The 26,651-nt window shown below is 43.3% G+C and overlaps 1 protein-coding gene across 1 annotated transcript; it reads left to right on the forward strand.

Annotated features, from left to right (window-relative positions):
* Positions 1-817: 817 nt before the first annotated feature.
* Positions 818-25,328, forward strand: LOC112558201 (sex peptide receptor-like). Its single transcript, XM_025228494.1, is given in 8 exon segments — positions 818-1,212; positions 11,551-11,689; positions 18,680-18,772; positions 20,269-20,401; positions 20,551-20,743; positions 21,116-21,367; positions 22,529-22,753; positions 22,756-25,328. Coding segments are annotated over 5 exon segments (1,191 nt in total). The 5' UTR covers positions 818-1,212; positions 11,551-11,689; positions 18,680-18,772; positions 20,269-20,273; the 3' UTR covers positions 23,149-25,328.
* The last annotated feature ends 1,323 nt before the right edge of the window (positions 25,329-26,651 follow it).

A 26,651-nucleotide genomic window follows, 5' to 3' on the forward strand; every position in this document is an offset into this window, starting at 1 on the left:
TTCACGCTTTGCTGGACTACATCGGGGACATGGAGAATAATTGCTGAGTCACGTGATGGTATGTAGAACGTCCTCCGTCACACTTTGTGTTGCGAGTAGTGTGAGATGTCACGCTTGGGTATGAGTCACGTGGTTTGACAGAAACAAGTTAAACTAGACTGACCCAGGGCCGCCGAGAGCCAGCCCGGGCCCCGGGACAGACGACCTCTCCGGGCCCCTTGTACTTGTTATCGTAAATTATTTGTTCTGTCCTTAGACCTTTCTTTAAAAGAAAAAGAAAAGGAGAAGAAAAAAAATCCACTGACCAAGGCCGGGCCCCCTTGACAGCCGCGGGCCCGGGTACACCAGACCCCCCTGTCCCCCCCTCTCGTCAGGCCTGGACTGACCTTCTGTAAGACAGGGTTAGTCGAAGGAGTCCACTGAAGAGCTACTCACACAGCCGCTGGTCGGCAACGATGACGACAGCCTTGACGATCTTTGGGTTGAAAGTTGAGAGGTCTCCAGGGTCAGACCTGGGATATGTAAACAGACCCTGTGAGACTGTGGTGGTGTGAGTGGGTACGTCCAAGATTTTGCGTAATGCAGTCTCTCCCTCTCTCCTTCTCTCCCTCTCTCAAACACACTCACGCACGCATTCCCGCTCTCATTCTACACACGCACGCACTCACGCATGCACACTCTCTCTCTTCCTCTCTCAAAACACGATTTTGTCGTCCTTGATTTCCACGCCCGGAACATTAAGACCACCCTATGCACACACATGTGTGTGTGTGCGGCGCACGCGCTCGTGTCACGTGTGTGGGCGTCGGTGTGCCTGGGTGTTTGCGCGTGCGTGCGCCGTCCCTGCTGTCACTGATACAGATGAACCTTGAGTCTTGTAAAAGAACCTTTCACACTACCCAGCGCTCTGTACATGGATTTCGCCATTGATCTATCCGCCACAGCTGGGGTGAAGTCACCCTTCAAGCGTTTCGCTCTGGTACCGGGTGGTCGCGTGTAGTCGCGTGTGTGCGCGTGTGTGCGCGTGACCTCTCTCCACAAGCACGCGAACCCACCGAGGGCGCTACGTCACTGTGGTGGCTGCGTCGTGCCCACAACTGTGTTTTACTACTTGGCAACCACACCACAAGGATGAACCGATTCATTTGAATGAAGAACCAACTACACCGACAGTTTGTGTTAATATTTTATAAGGCGTTTTCAGGAAGAAAAGTAAGTTTTTTAATATTTTAATCTTCTTTTCTAAAAAAAAAAAAAAATTTCTGTGCTTGTCTCTGTAAGCTTTTACCGTTTCCTCTCTATCTCTAATATTCATTTTATTTCAGGGCTTAGGACCATCGTTGATTGCTTTCTGCAACACGGCGGATATTTCATTTTTTAAAATTTGTGTTTTCGTTCCCATGTGACTTTTTTTCTCCTATCTTCTATTATTCCACGCATGGCTTCTGCCGGTTGTGTTAGAAAGACTGGCGCCGGCTTATTTAACCGAGGGAGCTATCCTTCTGTAATATTTGAGTGAGGCAGATGAATGTCTGTTTGAAGTTGTTCAGTTCGGTGTAAAGATCATGAGGGCTCGGGAATGCCTTTATACAAATGACACCCTGGAGAGCCTAGAAATATGTTAGTGCGGGGCTAATGATGCTCAACTGTGTGTGTAATAATAACATAAAAATATAAAAGTAATAAATATTTCAGGTTTGCAAACCATTTGGTCGGTATAACAGAAAATTAGGTAACAGAACGCGGATCCCAGCTTTCGGTATTTAATCAGAATGACTTAGATACACTTTGCCAAACATTCTCCGGTTAAAAGTCGTTTCCAAAGTTCTGAGCTGTTAAAGTTGAATAAAGATTAGAGCACAATAATTAACACTTACGTATAGACGGGTACCTATAGTCAAAGGTTGAATGACTTTTATTGGTCAAAATGCCTATTGTGCGCATCTCAAGATGAAAGAGACCGCTGGTTGTTCTTACTCTTGACATCAGAGGTCAGCGGGGTTCATATTAAAAGGATTTAATGCCATTTCACGGTCTGTGACTGCATCAAATCAGGCTTGTATATTAGTTTACATGGTTGAGTGATCAGCCAGTCTAACATCTTGCTGATCTATGTGTTTATATGTGTTGTGTACATATATATATAGTAGTCAGTATATATTATATAACAGTCATAAACACTCGAGTTGATATGTCATTCTTGATGAAAACATTCAATAACTGAAAACTTTATCATAGACGAAACATCTTTGATTTTCTACTGCCTGCAGTTACATACATAACTAAAACTGTTTGTACAAAGTATTTTTTCCGACATGGACCTGTGTAGATGTGAGTGCGCGCGCTCATGTACGTGTGTGTATGTGTTTCTGTGTATTTGTGTGTTTGTGTGTGTGTGACGAACAGAACGAGGAAAAACGACTCAAACAACAGCTTCTTGTTCTTCCTTTCTGTTTATTGTTTAGTCGAGTGGGATGATTGGGCGAGTTTTTACTGTTTCCGGAAAAAATTGCTGTTTGTGACACTGACAGGCAGACAGACGCCGAGATAGATTACCAGGAGGCCAGACTGACAGATGCATTTGCATTGGTAGAGACACTTAGAGCTTCATACAAGAAACACTTTTTCTCTCAGTAGTCCACAGAATGCAAGCCACAAAGAGCAGCGGATTTAAAGGACTACTGGGGAGCAATTTTTCTAGTGATGTTAGGAAAAATTCGTTGCAAAAACTGTTTCCTCAAATCTGTATGAACACCCTCTTCCACTCTAGAGGTACACGCCTTACAAACAGAAGACACAGAATGAGGTGACAATAAGTCTACCCAACATATTTTTTAAAGTATTTCCTTGGCCCAGGCCTTTACCAGTGGAGTAGGAAGATGCTCAGCTTTGCGGGAGGGAAGGAGAAAATCCATCTGTAACTGAACGATGTTCACATTCTTGCCCCTCAATATCTTTTTTTTAGGGCGGCCCTGTCCCCTTGCTCCCTGGTTCCTACCCCACTGTTTAGAACCTCACAATAGTCATACTTTATCCTGACATGGTTGTGGACTTATTTCAGTGCGGAAGAGGAACATCCACCCAGGTTTGTGGAAGTAGTATCTTACACCGGGCTTTATCTAATCAACAGAAACACACCCTATCAGTCCTTTAAAGCCAAGTGTGGTGCTGCTCATTGTGCGATGGAGAAAAACAATACTCTTACTCCAAGGAGACAGCTTGGGGAGTTCCATTGCCTTGTGTGCGTGTTCTTGTCTGTCTGCCTCTCACCCCCTCATGGCATTCAGCTGTGTCTCGGTGTTTCCAAGCGCTGCTATAACAGTTACTAATTTTTTTGGCAAAGAGTCTCTTAGAGATAAAGAGCAGTCCTGCTATTCCGGAATGTATCGACAAAACAACCATAGACTAAAAAAGAGTAGGAGACAGATGAACAAAAGAAGATAAAAATATTCCGACTTCTTCCCTTTGTAACGATGCTGCTGATGGGAGTTTAATGTTTGTTGTTTTAGAAAATCGCTATCATACAAATGAAAATCTTTCTCTACGGATTCGCTTAATTATTGGTTCGAAAGCTTTATAATCTTTTTGGAAACGGAGTCGCTACAATCTCTCTCTCTTGTACACCCACTCACACACACACTCACACACCCACCCACACACCCACCCACACACACACATCTGTAAGCTCGTGCATGTATCACCATCACGGACCACCCTGGGTGGAGCGCGAGGCCAGGACACGCGAGGTGCAGGCGGAGAGCGACAAGCATTCAGCTGCTGACGCCGGGTGAGCAACCCGCTGAGCACGGAAGAAGGATGAGGAATATTCCAGGTTTTTTTCCTCCATTCCTTCCGATGTTTTTGTTGTAACGCCTTTCAAGATGGATCTCATCGTCGGCGCTGCTCTTTGCTAATATTGCTGGCTGTGGGCCATGCTCTTTCTTATTTCCGTTGTGAAGTGCTTATGGTAGTCTGAGGCAAGAGGGTGTCTTTACACCCGATATCATCAGGCTTTTTATTTATTTGACAGTGCAAATGTGTGGACATGAAAGGTGTTTTACAGGATATATTATCCTTTCATTCCCCCCACACACACCATACACACCACCCTCTCCCACACACACGAGAAGAGGACAAGAGAGGAGAATGAGAGGAGAACCAGGAATTGAGAGAGAGAACCGTTATGACACCAGGGATGTGCCATGTGGTAACCAGGGTGGATTTGATGAGGTGATGACACGTGATGTTAGTCACAGTTCACTTACTTTCATAGATGACATCTCTACCCGCTATTGACTGATACACCAGACACCCACACCGGACACAAATATGTCCCGAAATCATCGCTGTGTGTCAATGTTGACATTCAGTCATCTGCCTTTACATCTTAGACATAAAGCTGCATGTGGCTGTGTGTGTAAATGTGTGTATGTGTGTGATTGTGTGCGTGATGGCTGAGCTGTACTGTTTATTCTATCCTACAAGAGCCAACCTTTCTGTCCTCAGGAATGAATTTGAATACATTTGATTTGTTCGTTTTGCTCCGGAGCATTACTGATCTTACATTTATGTTACCTGTAATAATATCAGTCTTCTGTGCATCAGCAAACACATACACACACAGAAACTCTTAAGTTTACAACTATGTCATTTAGAGGGTACCCGTTGCGAGACGGATAGAGAGAAAGGGAGGATTGAGAACGAAAGACGCCAATGCAACATTTATCTCTCATTCGGTTGTCGACCATTCAGCGTTACGTTGCCCTTTGATGTGCCAGCGCTGACAACCTGTCAGGTGAATGGACAACCTCAAGTACCCTTGCTATGTCAGATATATATATATTGAATCTAATCAGAAATCGCTGTCGATACCTCTCCTCTGACATCAACTCCGTGTGACACATTGTCGACAGAGTGTTGCAAAGACAGACGACATCCCACGCCACGGAGAGACAAAAACTCCAGGGACATATCCTGCAGTCGCCAACGGCCGAACAAAGAAAACATATCTGGAAGGCATTCACGTGTGCGTCAGACATCCTAATCGTATTTGCAAGAAAGGTCGACAGTTGTTTTCGTCAAACATTGTCAGAAAATACAGCCTCGTGTGGGATCCGCTCGGAACAAGACTGTCCTGGGCTCAGCAGTTGAGATGCAACAAACATACCACGAGTGTTAGTCATCACGTGACCTGACCTCACGACCCTGTGTGTGTGTATATATATACATGTGTGTGTCTGTGTATGTGTTTATGTGTTATATGTGTGTGTGTTTGTGTGTATGTCTGTGTTCGCTTTCTTTCTCTCGCATCCTCTCTTCATCAACGTCTTCTAGCTGTATCTTCTTCCTTTTCGCCACCCCGGGTAGCTGCTAGAAGATGGAGTCAAGCCATCCACTTACCCACCATTCATGAATAAAAAGATCTTTGTTTGGCTGTTAACTCTGCCTTCACACTAAATTTACTCGGTGAACGGCAGGCCTTGAAGTCGACTCCCCCGAGCCCTGAATTGCTTAGAGAGGTGGAGGAGAGAGTCGGGACCTTGCACACACAAGACTAATAACAGGCCGGCACCAGCAACACTTCCACTTGCAGTTAATTTTATCTCTCGTCGCACAAGTCTGGCATCAAAGGGCTGAAAATATGCCCAAGAAAAATTGTGACTGCCAGCTGTAAATTACCTTCTGGAAATTACAGGCGAGATTATTTTTGAAGTTTTGAACAGAGGGTCATTTTCCTGTGGCGAGGTTAGAATTTTAGAGAAGTCAGCGCTCTCAAAGGTTCATTAGGAATGAATGATTGAAAGGATCGATGAAGGATTGATTGAATGAATGAGTTATTGAATGATTGAATCAATAAATAATTGCTTAAATTGATTACTGTGTGTTCTTCTGCGTGTGCTCTTGAGGATGTGTATGCGTGGGTGCGAGGATGCCTGGAGGTGTTTGTGCTGTGCTTGTGTTTGTGTTTGTGTTCGTGTTCGTTTGTGTGTGTGTGTTAATTGTTTAGGCCTGGTGAGATGGGGTAGAGGGAGACAGGGGGATCCAGTGTACCCGGGCCCGCGGCTTGTACAGCGACCTGACCTTGGTCAGTGAACTTTTTCCTTCTTAGTTTCCTTTTCTTTTTCTTTCAAAGAAACATTCCTTACTCTGGGGATTTCTTTTTTTACCTAACCGTAAACCCAACGGTGATCAGGTAACCTCTGACCTCTCCCCTACATGTCACGCGCACTGAAGGTAAAGCTACACTACATTCGCACCGAAAGTTCACAAAGGTCGTGGACATATCTTTCGTCAGGACCTGCAGATGCCCTTCCCCTCCCTCTTCCAACTCCATGTGTGGCTACATCTCTGACACGATAAACAGCTAATAGCGACTTACGCCGGCATCTTTCTGGGGAGTAACTCTTATGGTGCTGCTTGGCGGGTAAACCTAGTAGCGTCCCCTTGCTAGAGCTCTCCATGTGTGGGCCGGACAGAGCAGCACCCAGCACATTGTCAACAGAAATGCAATCAGACGTCTGTGCCGTGGCCGTTGTGTTACATAAATCTTATAAAACAAGATACCGTCGTGGGTTTTTGCTGCTGGATTCAGAATCCAGATTTATTTATTTTCTCCGCCCACAGCCGAAATAGAATCGATGTTGAAGATGCAAGTATACTGCAGCGGACGGTAGTTGGCGCTGCGTCTGCGGCACGGAGGCACCCAGGCCACTGGCAACTGCCAATGAATCACAAGTGAACAAACTGAACTGATCCACGTGAACACTTCTCTGAGTACCAAATCTCCACGACTCATTTCCCTACAGAGACATGATAAGTATATTTCTCCTACCCTCTTCCGTTCAATCCTTTTCTTCATCTTTCATGTTAATGCAGGCTGGCGAGTTAAAGGAGTGAATATTTTTCACGCTTTTATGAGATAATTATATACAGCAAAGTTTACTGAAATTCTCTTTTGGATATCCTTGTCACCTTTTATGCTGTTGGTTCATCAGAGGACTGAGATAAGAAAATATGAATGAAAGAAAGAAAATAAGAGAAAATAAAGGAACAAGATGTAATGTGTCATGAAGAAAAAGAGATTAGCAAAGGACATGACTAGGAGGTTTACGATGTGCAGGTCATGTTCAAGTCAATGCATAATTCCATTTCAAAGACAAACAGATGAAAAATGTTTTGGCCTCTTTTGCTTCATGATAGTCTTCTGGACAATGAAGGGTTGGGGATCTGTAGAACTCATGGCTTGTGGGCATTCAAAAAGGTAAGTGGCGAGTTCTAAGATCGTTGATTAAAACACGGGAAGGAACGTGGAAGATGCTCGGAGGTAAAAAGTCTATGCCTTGAGAAACTAGAGAGACAGAGAGAGAAAAAGAAACAAAGACAGGGTTAGGAGCTAATGCTTGTGAAGCCAAGGATCACTGTTTTTGCCACGAGTGTGAACAAGATGAAACTCAGCATTCCTTCGCAAAAAAAAAAAAAAGAATGAAGGCAAAGAGAAAAATGGAGCGCCTCAGGTAACGATTACCTGTGTCAGGTCTGTTGCCTAATCCAGCTGATGAATGCTGGGACTGTCGCCGGTATCACACGCCTGAGCCTCGCTGAACAAGGGTTACCCGGATGAAGACAAACAATCTCACAAAACAATTACAGCTACATCGATGAATTGTTGCTTGCACTTTGGCATAGGTATCGTGGCCACACAACTATCACAAACCTGTATCCCTCCACCCTCATCTCTGAGGGGTCCTACTGTAGGATGGGAAACTTCCACTTCAACATAATAAATATTCATTTTTCAATTTTGAGGATTGCGAGAAATCGTCAGTCGGTGGAATCGTGGATGAAGCCAAGAGTCTGAATGGGGCTGGAGGAAGGTTGGTTCAGAAAAGTTCAGAAGTACAGGGAGTACAATCGAATTGTGTTCGCTTTCTTCGAAAGATTATCCCGGACAGACCAGAAGAGACTTGGAGACTCTATAATCACCGGACATTGTCAAAGCCACCGTAGTTACTAGTGATGCTAATCATGTCTTGTCCCTCGGGTAGTCGATTCTGGGCTTTGGTGTGTTGGACAAACAGAGCGAGGCTGTCTTTTGTTGTTTCAACTTTGCAGCCTGTGGAAGCTTGTGCTTGTCAATAAAAGCTCGACTGTTGGTGGGTCTGAATTGTTATTGTATTAATGTCTGGTTAGCGACGAGCCATGTGGCTGTTCTTTATGCTGTGTAATTAATTATTAAGTTGTTATCACTGCGTGAACTGCTTCCTGATATCCCCTTGGGACAAACGAAGTTGTTTTTGTTTTGGATTGTGTAAGAGTAAACAACCTGAACAAGCATGGCAGGGCTTTATATCCAAGCATGCGTGTTGTAAGTCGTGAACTCTGTTCTATCATGTCGTGCCATCGAGCGTGTGATGCTCACTTTAAAACCACTGGTGCCTCAAAACATATGACAGCATCCCACATCCCACATATATAAAACTTCTTCCGGTCGCTGGACACGAACCCATCACGACTGCTTTTGGCAACGACCTTGCCCTTCTTCTTGCATCAAAGAGTTTTTTTTTAAATGTTTGTTTTTCCTGTGTGGTAATAACAACTGTCAGCTCCTGACCTGTGTATTGAGGGCAAACCATAGGTTTCCAGCAAGCTGTCATTTCCTGGATATGGGTTTGTCGAGAAGCAGGTCTGGTTCTGCTCACCCCCTTCAATATTTCTGACTTTTTTTGTGCAACATTTGAATCCATCAAAAGCAGATATGTAGTCCCCGAGGACGCCTGCTCGAGACTATTAAAATGATTATTGACTCGATTAATCTTCGTTTATTGACTCGAACTTGCAGAATCTCCCTCGTTTCCCTCTCCCCGGGACCGATCCCCGGCTTTGCAAGGTTTAAACAGGAGCAACTGCATGTTGACACCAGCTTTGGGAATCGTGTTTCCTTCTTGGCTTGATGGACCACTCTCGTGTATTAAAGTGTTCAAGGTCTTTGTTATTTTTCTGGGGAAAAGGGCCTGTAAGAGGCTAAACAACCCTGTTGAATAAAATTTGAAACCGTGTTGCAAGTCCACGAATAGGTCCCTGAAGGCAACGGAACAAACAACGGATAAAGTTTGTGACTGGGGAACAAGGTACAGGTGTTACAGGTGTTGAGATGAAGGATTAGGTAAGTGAGACACCACAGCAAGACTTCCCCTGGAAAATGCACTCGCGGAGAAGCTTTTAAGCTGTGTGTATTGTTGTTGTTGTTGCTGCTGCTGTTGTTGCTGCTAACATAACATTCCATTCAGAGTCGCAGGATCATATTTCGTCCTTATGTGTCTCTTACAGTGAAAGTTCATCTAAAGTAATGACACAAGTTATTCTTGGTGAAGTGAGGCATGAAACCAACTTTCTTTTTTTTTTCACTCGTTATCCTTTTTTCGTTCTTTTTGATGTTTCTCTTTTGAGTTTCTTCCTTTGTCTGTCTATTTTTTTGTTTCTTGTTTGTTCCTGTAGTTGTTTCGTCCTAAAGATGATACCTAATTGTATAATGTTTCTTCGTGAGCTTCGGAGCTATAAACACACGAAGACTGAATTGTGCCACCTTTGATGCTAAGAAGCTTCGTTAACCTTTTCTTAGATGGTACAGGTATTTAAAATGGCGATCACTACCAGGTAACAAAATTGTTATGTCAAGAAGATTGGTTTTATCAGAAGAAGGGGGAAATCCTGCAAAGGTTTATTTTTTCTGAACGTAGTCGTGATGGTAGAATTGAGAAGTTCATCCAATTATTTGTCCCTTTGTAACAAGACACACCCGTCCTTGTGTAATCCTGAGATGTCTCAAACCCTTTAGAGTCCGTTAGAACCCCACCCTTCACCATCCCTTCCTTCCCCGTACCCTTGAGTTCTGTCCAGTTCCTCCTCATCTTGAGGATCACTCCACCACAGAACAAGGTCTAATTTTAACTCAATTCCTGTCCTTGCAAGTCGATGAGAGTTTGTCCTGCGCTTAAGAGCTCTCCATCCCAAGAAACGTGAAAAACAAAACAAACAAAATAAGAAAACCAAATGTTCCCTCATCACCGATAACTCTTGATGCGGCTTACGGCCGACACGCCGACTGAAGCCTTCGGTGCTGGAGATGGAGGACGAGGGCCGACGAGTGGCGACGACGTTAAAAATGGCGATAATCCTCGCCGTGGGTCTGGTACAAACGTGAGATGAGAGCAGGCAGCTGCTCTTACATCACAATCGATGACAATCTCCTGGCTTTTATTAACTGATGAAGCGCGTGACTGTGTATGCGTGCGTGAGTGCGTGCGTGAGTGTGTGTGTGTATACATTCGTACATCCTTGCAGGCATGGGATGTGTGTGAGAGAGGGAGGAGCAAGGTAGGTGATTACAACCTAATCATATTCACAATTGCACTACTCATAATATAGAGAGCTTCATAATCTCAGACGGTATGAGTTTATTGAGCAACCCTGACACACTCTATTTCTATCAGAGGTAAGCAACAAAAAGCATCATGGAGGCTGACGGAACTTTCCAGTTAGAAAGAAAAAGGAAGGCAGAAACAGAAGAGAAATAAAAAGCGGGTGGAGAGAGAGAAGGAGAGAGAGAGAGGGAAATAGGTAGGGAGCGAAGAAAGGGTGAAAGTGCTAGCGAGTCACGTGACGGCTTCACCTGTTGCCACACCTGGTCTGTCATGTTAGGCAAGAGACATTAAAAGTGTTTTGCTGTTTTTCTGCACCGACCCCACGAATGAGCAAGCTTGACTCCAATGAAGCAGCAGACCACAAATGGTCAGCATCACAGCTGGAGGAGCAAGGGGATGAAACTGTAACCGCCACAAAGGCCATCCAGTGCACGGTGTCAGATGGAAGATGGAAGATGCACTATGGTATCTGATCTCTTGTCAAAGCAGAAGACAGAAAAACTCATTCATGTCTTCGTAATCTGTTCGTGTCTTGGAGTATTCTGGGACCAGAAACCACCCATCTGTATTTTTTAATAAATAAATGGAAGAAATAGGTTTGTGGAGAAAAAAAAAAACAGCACGTAGGTGGTGGACACGAACATTGCTTTCTTCAAACCCCTTCCCTGGTTTGTCCTACTGCCCACTTCCCCGTTTCTGAGACAGATGAATAAATTATTTTGTCAAACACTTTGTCTTTCTAGCGGAGGTGGTGTGGGAGAGACAGAGAGAGAGACAGACTTTTAATGATGTGTTTGACTATTTTGAGAGAGTCGTTGAGTGCAATTTATTTCAACCTCATCCTGTACAAATCAACCAGCTGTTTGCATTATTTCTTATCTTTTACCAGTAATATAGTTTCCAAATATGCAAAAACAGTTGTTTGGATGGCTTTTAATCCCTGACGAGAATGATCGTTCAATTCAAGATTTGCTTTAAAGTAAGTATTTTTGTGGAGATAAAAGCTCTTCAAATTCATTAGCAAAGCGGGAAATGAAAGCAAGCAATCTCCCAAAAAGTTCACGTAGCTTAAATTGAACTCAGTTCCAATATTTTTCCATTGTAATGTGAATGAAATTAATTTGTTCAGACACAAGAGCGGCACAGATCAAAGGCCTCAGGTGTGGGCAGCTTACTGGTCACGTGGTGAAGTCACTTTGACGTGGGCTTGTGCTACATAGGCGCGTGAGGACACGCACACGCATGCCAACACCCTCGCATGCATGCAGGTACGAATACTAACTCACTACTCACACTCAATACTCACACTCACTACTCACACTCAATACTCACACTCAATACTCACACTCAATACTCACACTCAATACTCACATACGCAACAGATGAAACAACAAGCAAATAAAAAAAAAGAGAAAAAATTAAAGACAAGGAAAATGTTGGTCACAGAATTGCGATTGTGATGATAAAGTCATTTTTTAATAATAATAATATATAATAATAATAATAATACTAATATATAATATAATAATATAATAATAATAATAATAATAATAATAATAATAAATAATACATAATATATAACATATTAGTACTTGCAACGCTAACGCAAATGCAACTAATAAAGAAAGTATAATAATATATAAGATTAAAATCATGCACAGATTATGCACGCACGCAACACACACACACACCACAACAGCTAAGAGGACAAGCTCTGTGTACTTGCTTCCTATAATGTGATAATAGCTGCTTTGATATCACCTGAGTTGATGGCTTGGCGTAAAATAGCAATTCCATCCATATTCCCATTAAATTAAAAAAAAAGTAAACTTCTTTTCCGCCATGAAAACAGCCAAATTCCAAATTAACGCGTCCTGGAGTTCGTCCTGATCTTCGTTTTAATTTTTTTTTATTAAATCCCGACCACCATAAAACCAACTAAAACCGAGTCCAACCTCAGCTGAACCAAACTTCCACCCAGACACCCGACCACAGATCTCACAGAAGCTTTACTCTGATGCTTTGTGAGGCGTGTGAAGGGGCTCAGCAGGTTCCTTACTTATATATAATAATTATTTATACACCTTGTTATATAATAGTTATACACCGGAGAGCGCGTTCCTCCCTCCGTCTCCCTTTCTCCTCTCCCGCCTGTGACAAGCGAAGACCGGAAGGGAGGCGGAGGGCAGACATCAAAGAGTTACTCTTCCAGTTCTGTTGGTGCGTCAGGATATGGAATCTGACGCCGACACACGTGTGTAGTCTGGTGAAGAGACAACTTTAAAATATTTTCAAATTTGTGACTTGTATTAAATGTTTGAAACCGCAGCTGACAAGAAGGCAAAATAAAAACGGAACAAGTTTGCTTGAGATGTAAGATTTGTTTACTCTTTAAATTGCACAGATCATGTTTCTGCGTAATTGCCAAAAAAAACCAAAAAAAAAACAGGAATCAGAGGATTCCGTTTTTAGAGTGGCCTCCCTTTGTGTTGACCTTATTTGTCGTTGTTTTAACTGTTATTATTATATTATTATTGTTTTTTAAGTTTAATAATCTCCTACACATTGAAGTGAAAATGGAGACTGTCATCTGATTTAGAAATATACCTGTAAACATGTAGGAGAGTTGGGAGACCAAAGCAGACTTGGAAAAAGAACAGCAGAGAGAGACAAAGGACGTGGGAACCACATGGGCCCAACTTACGGGCGCTGCCCTAAACCTGTCCGCTGGTGAGGGGTTGTTTCGCCCTATGCTCCTCCAGGAGCAACAAGCAATAAATGAAACGTAAACGAAAGGAAAACTAGCAGGAATCTCATGGGTTTTTAATGTTGACCCATGACCTTTCAGTCTACGGAGGGTTGTGGAGGGTGATGTGTTAGAGACCACGTCTAACCTGTGGTAGTGAGTGCAGTGCCTGTCTCCTCTCATTCTGTCTACTCCACCAAACCTCTTAAAGGGTCAGATACCCACACAGCAGCTGCATCAGCTGCGCCACACGAGTATCGAACCAGCTTGTGGTCTCAGAAACACTAATGCTCTAATCCCTCGGCTGTTTGCTTTCTTTGAAGAAACAGAACAGTCGGGTATTTTGCTGTCACAAAGTCGTATGTGGCTGATAAAGACTCAACTCTGGTTTATTGTGCACGTGGAGCTTATCGGTTGAAAATAGCTTCTGTCCTTAATAAAATGTAAAGAACAAACTTCTGCAACCACGAAGTCAAAGACGAACTAAAGATGTGAAGACAGATGAGCTCATGCGAGTGGGAGAGAAGACACAAGCAGGTGTGCCAACACCTGTGTTTCGGCTATAAGTGTCACGACCACGCAGGCGACTAATCACAAGGAGCCACTAAATGAAAAATTAGCTAAAAACTATTTAATCTTTGGCATTAACGCCTCTCCATTCCCCCGACTGCCCACTCAGAATAGAGAGACGGAATAACAGCACTTCACGCAAGTGCAGCGATTCAAATGAAATGTGTGTTTGGCAGATGACTCATTGTACTTGCCAAATAGCTTGTCCTCGTTGACAGGCGTTCTTTATAAATTTGATTAAATCAGCTTAGTTCATCAGACTGGAAAACTTTTACACATTAGACCAAAGAGCGCAAACTCTGGTTAAACTCTCTCGTTCTTATCTCTTTTTTTTCACATTTGTTTTCGATATATCTGCTTTGTTCATGAGTGTGTCGATGCTTCTGCTCCTCTGTGTGTGCGTGCGTGCGTGCACGTGTGTGTGTGTGTGAGAGAGAGAGATAACTCATCAATCGCTGGTCAAGTAGCAAGTCGAATATTCAGACCAAGTTTAGCCTTCACTTGTACTGGGGACCGACGACCTAAGACTTATTTCTAAGACCTTCCCATGTAGCCGGCCCCAGCTTTTCTCGCTTTAGTATCATTATTGTTCTGGAATATTCTTTTGTATTTTGCACTGTTCCTACACTCGGAGAGATATGCGCACTCCTTACTGGATTGTTTACAATATGCTAAACATTATTACTGCCTGTCTGCCTGTCTGTCTGTCTATCTGTCTGCCGGTCTGTCTGCCTGCTTGTTTGTCTGCCTGCTTGCCTGTCTGTCTGTCTGTCCAGGAAATTACGAGTTGAAGAACAGTCTCCACAGTCGCCTTAAAATAAAGATAAGACATAAGCATAGATGTCTTTGAGAAAAAAAACAAACATTGCAGGAACATGGGCTGACAGTTTGCTGCGTGAATGCAGCTACATTTTTAGGAAAATGAGCAACAAGCACCCCATTGAGAGTCCTATACAAGAAAATCCGGATTTTGTGTTTATATCAGGTACTCCTCATCAACCGAGATGTGGATTCAGTCACGGTTTAGTGCGGATTTTCTTGTAGCCGCTGCCTGGGATTTTCGTCAAGATTAATTGTTCATCTGTGTTTTCGTTTTGCTGCTTGCTTCTGTTCACAACTGGGCTTTTTTCGTGTCTAAACCAACCTTTTTTTTTTTTTTTTTTTTTTTTTGACTAACGGTCTCTATAACAATATCTACGAAATCTTCTCTACTTCACTGTAGTTGTGCCACTCTCCCAACCACTTCACTACATTTGAGATTGTGGATTTAGTCTATCGGCAGCGAGGACTGAAACTTTCTGTAATCTGCCCCCCACGCCAGGGTAGGTGGTCCATCTCCGATCTCACGTCTTTAATTACACCTAAAAACTAAATTCTAATACTAAACTGATTGCCTTTCTATATATCTGTTTGTCTGTCTGTCCATCTATGTTGATAACACACACAAACACACACAATGTATGAAAGGACATCCGCTGAGTAATGCTTGTCTACATTTTGCCGGCAATGACAGAAGCAATGAAGATGACAGCCGTTGACTGTCCTCGTACAGTTGTTGCCCACATCCCAGCCTGTCGCATCGTGTTTCGTGGTGTCGTTAGACATAAGCTATTAATGCTTGGCGGGCACCGGCGCTGGTGGCATCGTGTTACAATCTCATTTGATTGAGCGCCGGACGTTTTTGTCTGGCCGCCACACAGGAGGTGTGTTTCCCTCCCACTTTTCAACACTTCAAGCAACGACAGCCTCGTCTTCTGAACCCCTGTGTTTGTGGACCTTCCATTTACACCTAGTATTTGTAGTCCCACAGTTGAAGCTGTTGGTTTTGCGAGGCAGGACTTTGGTCTTAGAGCCAAGCTTGCAGGAGCACTCAGTTTGAAGAAGAGGTTGTTGCAGTCCACTCGAGTTCCAAGCAAGCGGGGCAAAAAGGAAAGACTGTAAGTTGTCTTTGAGTTTGATGACTATCGAGGATTTTAAAATAAGAGTAATAAAGTGAAATGCTCGGTTAAATCCCATCGTCGAGGTACTGATCCTGTTCCTGACGTTGCTGCTTTGCAACAATGCCAACAACAGGTGCAACAATACAAGTCATGCACTGATTGTCACTATTGTAACCACGAACTGTAACCATAGACGTGTATAGGTGGATTGCTGTCTGTCTGCCGAGACCAACGCTTAGTCTCTTGCGAAGTTCTCCTCTGTTAGTCTCGGCGAGCCTGAACAAAGAACGTGACTAAACCGGAAGCTTTGTAGTCTCATGCCTCGTTTTAGTAGTTAACTGGAAATATCGTCTGCCAGCAGTCCAGTAATACAAGTTCGTCATTGTATCCATCGTAACCACGGATTGGTTACTGTAACCACCGATTATAATCGAAGTTAATAAAGGTGCTAGTATGACGACTAATTAAATGTTATTCGTAAGTGTAACTGAGAACGTATGCAGTGACACAACTATCTGAAATTTCAGGCCATGTGTGTGTATGTGTGTGTTGATAAAGGTACATTTGATGTCTAACCTAAACTGTGTGCTCGTGCACCTGTATGTATGTAAAACACTTTAACCCTGTTGGCTATTGGGGAAAGATTGTGTTATTATGAATGTCACAAGGGCATGCGGTCATCTTGATTTTTCGTGTGGTTAATTAACTCATATCACATTTATGAGTGTTTTCTATGGGGTGCTTTTGTTTTGGGTTTGTCCTGTTGTCCTGTGAGTTTTTTCCAAGTAAATGATAATGACCTGTTTCCCGCTTGCGGATTTAATGTCGCCATTAATTAAGGAATTGGGCGTTGCTTAAGGCAGTATGCCCGATGGAGTTTTCTTCAGTTTGTCCATCCATCCCATTTCTTTCTCTCTCCCCTTCTCACGTCAGCCATTTCACCAATAAACTGCAAGCGTGACCCACAATCACTCCATCGCGTGCACAGCAACATGCGAAAGGCACGCGACTGCTCTCGTCATCAAAGCTAAACCGAGGGAATCTTCTTGCCTGAATGGACCTACACTAAGTAAATAAAAGGATATATGGCTTTTAAAAATGTAATTTAATTAGGTATGTTTCAGCTACTAAATAAGATTATTATTATTATTATTGACTTGTCCTTGTAGTCAGTGCTTTTTTCAGTTGTAGTTTTCTCCCACCACATTTAGCTGTCAAAGCGAGGCTGATGGCGTGTGGACTTAAGGCTGAATGGCGTCCACAGCAGTAAAGAAGCAGAGATGCTCTCCTGGGGATTTCGGTTCCTGAATGTAGTCTTCTTGGCACCATTTTTAGAGAACCCACATTTTCTTTGAACATCCTCTCTGTGGGTGCGTGAGTGCGCATGTCTGTCGCCATCCTGGTTATTTTATGAGGATCCTTAGAAAAATCCCTTCCTACGTTAAATGAAAAGACGAAATAATTTAACCCTGGTTGTGTTTTAAGGCGAGAAATCCTTTTGTTTCTCCTTGTCACCTTATCTCATTCTCAGATGTAATTTGTGTCCTTAAGTCTCTTTAAACTCGGTCTCTCTTTCATTCTCTCTGTCACACACTCTCTCTGTTTGACTGTCTCTCAGGTTCTTTTTCTATATATTTGTCTGTCCTTTATTATCTTCGATATAACCAATAAAATGTGTTTTATTATTTGATTACATTTGTTGTTGGAGTTATTGTCAGTGGCGGTGTGCATGAGTGACGATGTTTAATTTATTGTGTTTGTTTGTTTTCCTGTCCTTATTCTATCAATGTATCCGCACTCCTAACACCAGGCTCCCCCAGGACCAGACATCCCCACTGCCCCCAGCATCCCTACACAACCGTGAGGCTCACATTACTCACTTCATTTCAAACAACATGGCTTTGAATCTTTCCACTTCTCTAGAACGTGACTTCTAGATTATTCGTCTCCTCTCAAACGTGACTTCTGCATCATTGAATCCACTTGTACTGGATTCGCATCTCAGCCGGTGCCGTGAGCAGGCAAAGCTGTCAGCTTGGTGGACACTTATACATATTAATTGCTTCCACAGTGCCTTGATCACCTTCACAAAGCACCTCGTGCAGGCTTCTTTTGTCTTGTGGTGGTGCTGTTGTTGGTGCTGTTGTTGTTGTTGAACAACAGCCTGTTATTCTTGTGTATCCTTATCTATAGCCTGTAGAGCTGTATGTGTGCGTGTGTGTGTGTGTGGGCGTGTGTGTGTGGGCGGGTGCGTGACCAGTCTCCACAAAATAAGTCTCGACACGCACAAACGAGCTTAATGGAGGAGGCCTTGAAAGGTGATTAGCGTCAGCTTTGTGCAGTTTTATTTTTCTATGAAAATGGAATCCTTGGACATTAAACTAAGGGGAAAATCACTGTTGTGTGAAGTAAAAGGGAGAAATGATCTTCTAATGCATTTTGACCGCGATACCCGCGGTGATCATTCTATACTGCTGTCGGAAAATAATGAAAATGATCGCAATTCAAACGTGTGTTACTACTGCATCGTTGTTAGAACCTATCATAGTATACTTTTGCCTGGGATGTATGTTTACAGTCCTTGTGATGACTGATTTCAATATTAACCAAGCAGAAGATTTATAAAGCAAACGTTTAGGAGTAAACAGAGCCGGTCATTGACGAGGACGATATCCAATGGGAGAATCAAACACTGAAATTTCCTTTGTAACGAAAAGAAACGCACTGCGTGATTGGCTGATCTGAGGCAACTCGCTTCTTTCTCCGAAGTTCAAAATAAAACTTAAGCCCGAGAATAGCGAGAAAGCATCTTACTGACTATGAATTAATAGCTTTAAACAATTTTGATTAATCTTCGATTCTTCCAATTTATTGTAGAATTACGAGTTACACACACATATATATATATAGTACTCAATTTTGTAAATCGTAAGTGTGTAGTTTTTGCCACTGCTGTACCCTATTCAGACTAAAGTATTTTTATCACTCAAATCTTTTTTCAGGTTTAGGTTTCCCACTAGTGTCTGCAACAGCTGTTGGGGCACTTCCTGCTCCAGGACAATCAGATTTCGTGCAGAAGACTCCTTGAGGAGGAGGTAGGTATGTGAGGTGTGAGATAGGGAGTGAGTGATGGAGAGGAAGGTCTGAGAAGCAGAATGACCTGATTTGCTTTCCATTGTCATTATAAATCCCAAAAGGTTTGTCTCCAAAGTCTAGAATAGAGTGGTGACTTGCAACAAGACCATCTTAATCTTCTCTGTACATTGTGTTGTGTCCTGATGTTTCACCGAGTCCTGAGTCCAAGCTGGAGTTTTATCTACAGAGAGGTGCAGTGAATGCAATTAATTTTTACTACCAACATTTCTTGGTCCTGACGAGCGCTTCCACAGATTGTCAGTAAGCCTACATCTTTGTTTTATTTTCTCCCTGATTTACTGACAGACCATAAGCCATCCAGTCCATTCATTGTTTTTCAGCTCCTCGGAGCTTTACCGAGCTTCGTGGTGTGTTGGCATTAAGATGCTTTTGTCTCAACGTCTTCACCCAGCCCCGGGAGTGTCGGCGGGTGTGCTTTATGGCGGGTAGTTCTCAACTTACAGACCTGTACACCACAAGACGGTTTTACTGGCCAAGAGTGGGAGGAGGTGCAAACTCCTTCAGGGCTTTTCCATTGTCACACGAAACCAATAAAATGTACTTTGTTTCGTAGCTGACAGCCGGGGTTTCTTGCCTCAGCATTCCACAAAAGGAGCAAGAAAATGGGGGCATGGAAAATTATTTTACAGGCTGGAGACGGGAATTGCCCCGGAGTCTGAGAGGCAGGATTACGGGAGAAAAATTTAAGACGAACAAAAGGACATGGGGGTCTTTCTCGAGATAAAACAGCACGATGTCTCACAGTGGGGTTCTTACCAGGAGAGTTGAGACATTTCAGCATGATGTTTATGAAAAGGTGCCTGCCATTCTCACCCATATCAGCAGATAAATGTTTTAAGCCTCAACCCTTCCTAACCCCATTCTCAGAAAACACACATTAATCTTTTTCTTTTATCTGTTTGTCATTTATGAGTGTTCAAGAAGAGGCTTAAGCAACACCTGTTCCTACAACTGTTAACTTCTAGAAACAATTTCAATTAAACTTTTTCAGTTTCTTTTCAAACGTGTTGTTTTAACTCTTTTTTAATAATCTAGATTTGTTGAAAAGTTTGTTCGTGATGTATGAAATAAATACCAGTTCTGTTGGAAAACTTGTCCTTCCTTCTTTACACTGTTCATTCTACTGTTTATTAACACTTTGTGTAGCTTCAGGATTTTTGACAAGTCACCAACGATATTTTTATAAAGATATACCCAAAATATTAAGTATTTTCACTGCAAATGTTTAATTGAACCATTGAACATTCATTACACACAATGGTTTAGGAACATTTTACAGAACCTTGTCAAGACAGGCCATGGCTAAAATAATGGATATGTAAATGTTTTGCCCTTTGCTTTTTTTCCCCGCTTATTGGTGGCATGAAAAAATATGGCAATATTTAAATACACGCTGCGAACATCTCAGTGCTCATCAATTATTTGTTTACGACAGTCATTATGGCCGGTCTGATGGCTGCTAATGTCACCGCTGGAAATAACGGCAGCATGGCCACTGGAGACAAGTGCCCAGAGGAGTCGGGTCCCTTCTCTTCCATCAACAGACATCTGGAAGCTTATGCTATGTGGTGAGTGGTGAGTGGTGAGTGGTGAGTGGTGCTGACAAGGGGTGTGCCCACCACAAATACATAAAACAGACGACAAACAAACAAACAAACAAGAAACACCAATTATAGCACACCAAAGAAGATAACCTGATTGTAACCTCTGACCCCAGGTACTGGGGTATTCACGGGTACCTGAGTGTGGTCATATGCGTGTTTGGCATCACCACCAACGTCCTCAACATCGTGATCCTGACTCGCGGCGCCATGAGGACGCCCATCAACTGTATCCTCACCGCCATCGCCATCTGCTGCCTCATCACCATGTCGTCCTACATTCCCTTTGCTTTGCACTTCTACATCAAGGTGAGAGTTCAATCTGGAGGTTCACACTCAGGCGCAAACATTTCCACCATGGTGGTTCGCGTTTTGATCTTAATATCAGTTTTGAGTTGACACATGTGTGTTTAATTATTTTTTATGCTAACATTTGGAAATCAAGGCCTGACGGCTTATTGATTCATGCAACAAATATGTCTCCGTGCTGGATGTTCTTTTGGTGTTTGTGATGTAGCAGCTGTTACTAGTGATGACAAAGAGTGTTGGAAGTGGTAGACCGCCATATTTAGAGAAAAAATTTGAAAAATTTTTTTTTTTTTGCCTGTGTGTCTGTCAGTCTTTCTCCTCGAATATCTGTTTCTTGCTTTACCTGAACTATTTCTCGCCCCTGTCTACCAGAGCACCCTGGTCCCCACCTCCACCAAGTACTCGTACGGGTGGACGGTGTACATGGCTGTGCACAGCAACATCAGCGTCACGACCCACGTGTCGTCCCTGTGGTTGGCCGTGTTCATGGCCATCATGCGCTACGTCTACCTGCAGACCAAGAAGTGCTGCAACCTGCAGGCCACCTGCATCATCTCCGCCATGATCGGGGCCGGCGCCAGCCTCCTGATGCTGCCCAACTACCTCATGACCGGCGTCAGAGAGGTGGGCAAGAGGGGATGGTTGGCCATGAGGGGCTGGTGGTCTCAGGACCCTAGTCACGGATCGGGGGTAGATAAGTGTCTCTTAGGTTTTCATACCTTCAATCTTCCTCTTATCCCCTTAAACACATTGAAACTTTAATGATAAAAATATACACCAATAAAAAATGTCTTCAAACAACAATTTAAGCTCAAAAATCAGTTGTTTCTTTAAATCCTCACTTTACTTAAGTTTAGTGATATTCCATAATATATAAATCTCTCTGGTTGAGCAAAACACTATTTAAAGTATCAATTAGAAGATTAATTGTTTTAAGTTAAACAAAAATAAGGAAAAGAAACAATCTTTTCAATGCAGGTATTTCGTTATTCACCAAACCATCTCAAAATAAAAACATTTTCAAGTTACTGTAAACACACTTGCGAGGCATCGTGAAGAGTTGAGGACCCAAGTTGAAGTCCATGTCAAACTTCACCCAAAGATTTACTAAGAAGCCCACTAACCTTCATGCTACAGGGCTAGGTCTTGTGGGGCTTGCAGTTTGCAGGGTTGGACAAAGCAAGATGTGGACACAGGGCGTCGGCACGGGAGAGGAAGACGCAGACAAAGCAGACTGTAATCAGATGCGTGCTTGACTTTTTACATCGGAAAGGGTGGAATTAGACAGAAAGGGCCATCCATGCGAAGAAGTCCTGGGGCGGTCAATTTTAAAAGGTCATTTTCATTTTTAGCCGCCTGCAACGTTTTGCAGACAAAATCTCGAGGCTATGGATTGTCCAGGGAATACAAATCTGTCCACGGCGCTAAAAGGTGGCTTTCTGTTTCAGGTTTTTATTAAACTGTAAGAGGATTAGAGAAAATGAAAGTTCATGTAAAGTCTTGACAGGTGGAATTGGTTCTTGCTGTTGTTTTTGTCTGAAAGTACTGTCTTTCAATTTTGTTAGAAGTGGTAGCGGGCCACACTTTCTTTTAATTGTCGATTTCTTTATTTTCCTTTTACCAGTTTCATCCCAATGCAATTATTTTCTTTATAAATATTTTTTACAGGCTGGTTGTATAATTCATTCAATGAACGATGCAAATTTCTTGTCTTTCCCGTCCTCCACCAAAAGAATTCTGTGTGTGCTTCCCTTCTGAAGATCTTCCTTTCCTTTTTCTTCCCAGGTGCAGCTTGAGAACATGACCCTCTACAAACTCAATGAACCAGCCATCGGCTCCACTAACCCAAGTCGTCTGGCTCTCACTGCTTTCTGGTTGTACGCCATCGGCGGCAAGCTCATCCCCTGCACGCTCATCTCCGTCTTCATCGGACTGCTGTTGAAGAAGCTGCACGAGAGCGCCGCGCGCCGGAAGCGGCTGTTCGCCTCGGCCAACAAGTCCAAAAAGAGTACCAATGCGGGAGGACCACCCGGCACCAGTGCACCACCACCATGCTTCTTGTCATCATCGTCATGTACATCCTCACGGAGGTGCCGCAGACATTCCTCATCATCATGTCCGCGTTCTCCAAGCAGTTCTTCATGAACGTCTACATGCTGCTGGCCGACACGATGGACATGATCGCCCTCATCAACAACGCCATGAACTTCGTGCTGTACTGCGCCATGAGCCAGCAGTTCCGCGAGCACCTGGTGGTGCGCGTCTGCAACGGTCCGCCGCAAAGCACGCGCTTCGGCAAGAAGACCTACCAGAGCGTGGACCACAGCTGCAACAACACCCACACCCACGGGGACGGACTGTGCGCCACCACGGCCACCACAGAGAAGTCTATTTCTCACGTCTAGGATGGCGATTGTCTCCTCATTGGTCGGTAGTTGCTGGTGTTGTCATCGTACTCATGATGGCTGACCACAGAGAAAGGACGGGTAGGAGGTGGAGAGAGAGACGGAGGATGTTTGCCTTCGTTTGTGGCTTCGTGCATACTGACCTTTGCTGACCTTTGTGTAGGCTGATTTAAAAGAAAATTCTTCAGTGTTGGAGCATGGAGGACTTTATAACACACTCTCCTCTTCCAGATGACAAGAAGTACGTGAATGTTGTTTAGTACATAAGACTGATATTTGCACAGCTCACATTTCCAAAAGGATAATTTCGCAGTCGCTCTGCTTTGATGGAGTGAAGGCCTTTGATGATAGTCAACCAGGAGCTCATCCGAGCTCACCAACTCTCTCTTTCTGTCAATCTCAGTCTCTTTATCGTGCATTTCTCTACGATCTCATTCTGTGTTTCTATTGTACATCTTTTCATCTGATTAGTATGAACAGGCAACTCTTACTCCACTTTCTTTTCGTCTGGCTCATTGTGTTGCTGCGAACCAATCCTCACAAAATGTATTCTCATTTTTTATTTCTCCCTTTGTCCCCTCCAACTTCCCTCTCCACCCACATCAGCTTTCAACACACTTCTGCAATCATGTCTGATGCACGGCGTTCTTCAGCTGAGTGTTTGGCAGCTTCAAGAACGATTGCAGTTCCTCCAGGACCATGTATTTTAAGACAATTGCAATTACTACCAGAACATATATTTTAAGAACGACCGGAATTCGTGCTAGAACATGTATTTCAAGCATTCCAAGAAAAGTAAATAGGGTTATAAATCGTCCAAGTAAAGTGACGAGAGAAAAAAAAGTCAAAACACTTTTTTCTCGTCTTCCGAACAGGTGTTCTTCTACAGATTGCGAGAGATTTTCGCCAACCCGGATGAGGAGGATATCTTGCTGAAAGTAATCGACCGTTGACGGCAGTGAAGCTTATAATAGATTACAAACATAAAACACAGGACGAGCCGTGGATGCTGTGGTGGTTTTGTGTTGTCGCATTTAACGGTGTTGGTTCTGAGAGGATTAGGTCTAATGATGCTTGAAACTATGTTTATTGAAGGGACAGTTTGGAACAATGCGCCTGACATTAACGAGGAGAGAAACTCAGCGCGTGGAGATTAAGCATTCAGAAGGAACTTGAGGTAGAAGTTTATTGAAATTGTAAATTCCGTGTACATTTGTTTCCAGTCTGTGTCTAAAGGACTTTGCGCAGTAAAGCTTGTGTGGAGCGCAGTGCAATGAGCTGGAAATTCATATCGAGGCTGTATTCCATTTACAAGCCTGTCCAGATGATAACCTCTGCCCTACGTAAACACCAGAGTCCGGCTACGGTCGCTTAGCAACAGGGCATCACAGAACTATGGCCGCCATGATGGTTCCACGTGCTGCTATTCGCTCAACAGATGTGATCCGGTTGAGTGCCTGCAAGGGGGTTCAAAGGGTTTGGGTTATCAAAGATCTCATAGGTCTCAGTCCTGACTGCAAGAGCAAATGTCCACACATTGCTGAGTTCTGTGGACAACATTGAGTGTCGTGTACATCAGTGTACAGTTTACAACAGTGTAAATAGTCTTCTGTCGTCGTCGTCGTCGTCGTCCCGACCTTTGCCAAGGGTTTGTCAAAGCTTATCAAAGGTTGTCAAAACATGCTTATTTTTTGAACTAAACTCTTATGTAAATGTTCGTCAAAGCAGTTCAACTTGCTATTTGCTGGTTGGTTTCTGTATAAAGATTGCAAAAAGTCAGCTTGGGTAGACGAGACGAACCCTGCTCATGCCTTAAGATGCTCGACCTCCATAGAGTCCGGTGCGGAACCCAGCGAAGTTCGCTAGGATTCTACGATTTTCCCACAGTTATATTTTTTAGTTGTGCTTTTAGTCACAGATCACCTTTACAGCTGTACAGCCCTTGAGAACAACTTGAGTTTGCTACTGAAATATTTATTTCATTTGATGGCGGAAACTAGCCTATAAAAAGTGTAGCAAATTTCATTTGAAGTCGGGAAAAAAATCAGCGAAAATTAGAGGCTTATGCTGAGAGGATGCAATAATGTACATATCAGAAAATTAGATCGTCAATAAAACTCCACACTAACATTACAGAATGCAAGATGTGTAATCTTGCAATAATAAAACGAAGCTCATTGCATGTGCACCACGCCCAAGCTATTTCTATGATAACAGTGTTACCTTCACTTCTGAAAAAATTTCCAGTCTAGTAATTTCGCAGTCGCAGTAGTTTGTGGGAAACAGAAACATCACATCATGCCGACATCATATTTTTGTAACTAATGTTGTCGCCATCATGAAGACCTTTCCCCTTCACAGACGCCGTGCGACTAAAGATGGCGCTTTTGCAGACGCATTCCATCTCTCCGGAGAATAGCTGCTCTCTGAAATGCACCAAAGGTCCAAAAGGTCAACCGTCTGTGTTTTACGACCGAGTAGACTGAATGATTAATTTATCGGGTATGAGGGACGAGGGTGTGGAGGGAGAGGGAATCAGATCTTCAACAAAAAAGAGACTTCACGGAAAATATGAGGTAAACAGTCTGTTATTATTACTGTTTGTGTTTTTCTACTGAAATGTCCATCTTGGCCGTATGATCACAAGGCTGCTGTTGCAGGATGCACGTGATGTCGACTTTCCTAAAAAAGTTTATACCGCAAGAATCTGGCGGCGGTGGAGTTATGGCAGAGAATTGGTAAACAGAAGCCAGGAAAGTCGCAGACACGGATGAGGCGGGGGAGTGGCGGTGGAGGGCCGAGCACGTCTCTAGCCCGTGGCTGTGAAAATGTGGGCAATAACGAGCCCTGGCGGTGGTCTCACCACGCACTGAACACCACTCACCACTCACCCACCACAGTCCGCGCCTGCATCTGAGGGCGCACGAGGCTGTGTCATCACGCGCCTCCTTGCCGCATGCTTTGTCCTCCAGCAACAGCAGTTCCTGTCCTTCTGTAAACCTATCGTCTCCTGTCCTCCTGTCCTCTATGTCGTTTCCTGTCACACCCACGGGCATAGTGCATTTCGTGACCTCACCAGGAATAGATTTTTTTTTAAAAAACGCGTGCGTCGGTTACAGGCAGGTTCACTTGCCCTACGGAACTTTGTCGCCCATAGTAACCATCTGAAGAAGGCAGAACCATGCCATCGAAGTCAAAAAATAACAAAATAATAAAAACGCAGAATGTCAAAAAACAAACAAACAAACAAACAAAAACAAACAAACAAACAAACAAAAAAACAACAGCCAGTAAAATGATAATAAATAAAAAATTCAAATGTTACTTAGGCTGCTCTATTACTCGCATTTTCAGAGTATTACACCTGGATGAGATTTCATTGCCTGCACTCACATCTTAAAAGATTTATTATGCGACTGATGTTAATAATTAACTAGCTTGTCTTTACCTAAGTGTGTTTTAAATTAATTTGAGAGCATGACCTATGACCCTGACTGTAGAAT

The sequence above is a fragment of the Pomacea canaliculata genome, linkage group LG2 (genome assembly GCF_003073045.1).
Source record: "Pomacea canaliculata isolate SZHN2017 linkage group LG2, ASM307304v1, whole genome shotgun sequence".
Lineage (NCBI taxonomy): Eukaryota > Metazoa > Mollusca > Gastropoda > Architaenioglossa > Ampullariidae > Pomacea > Pomacea canaliculata.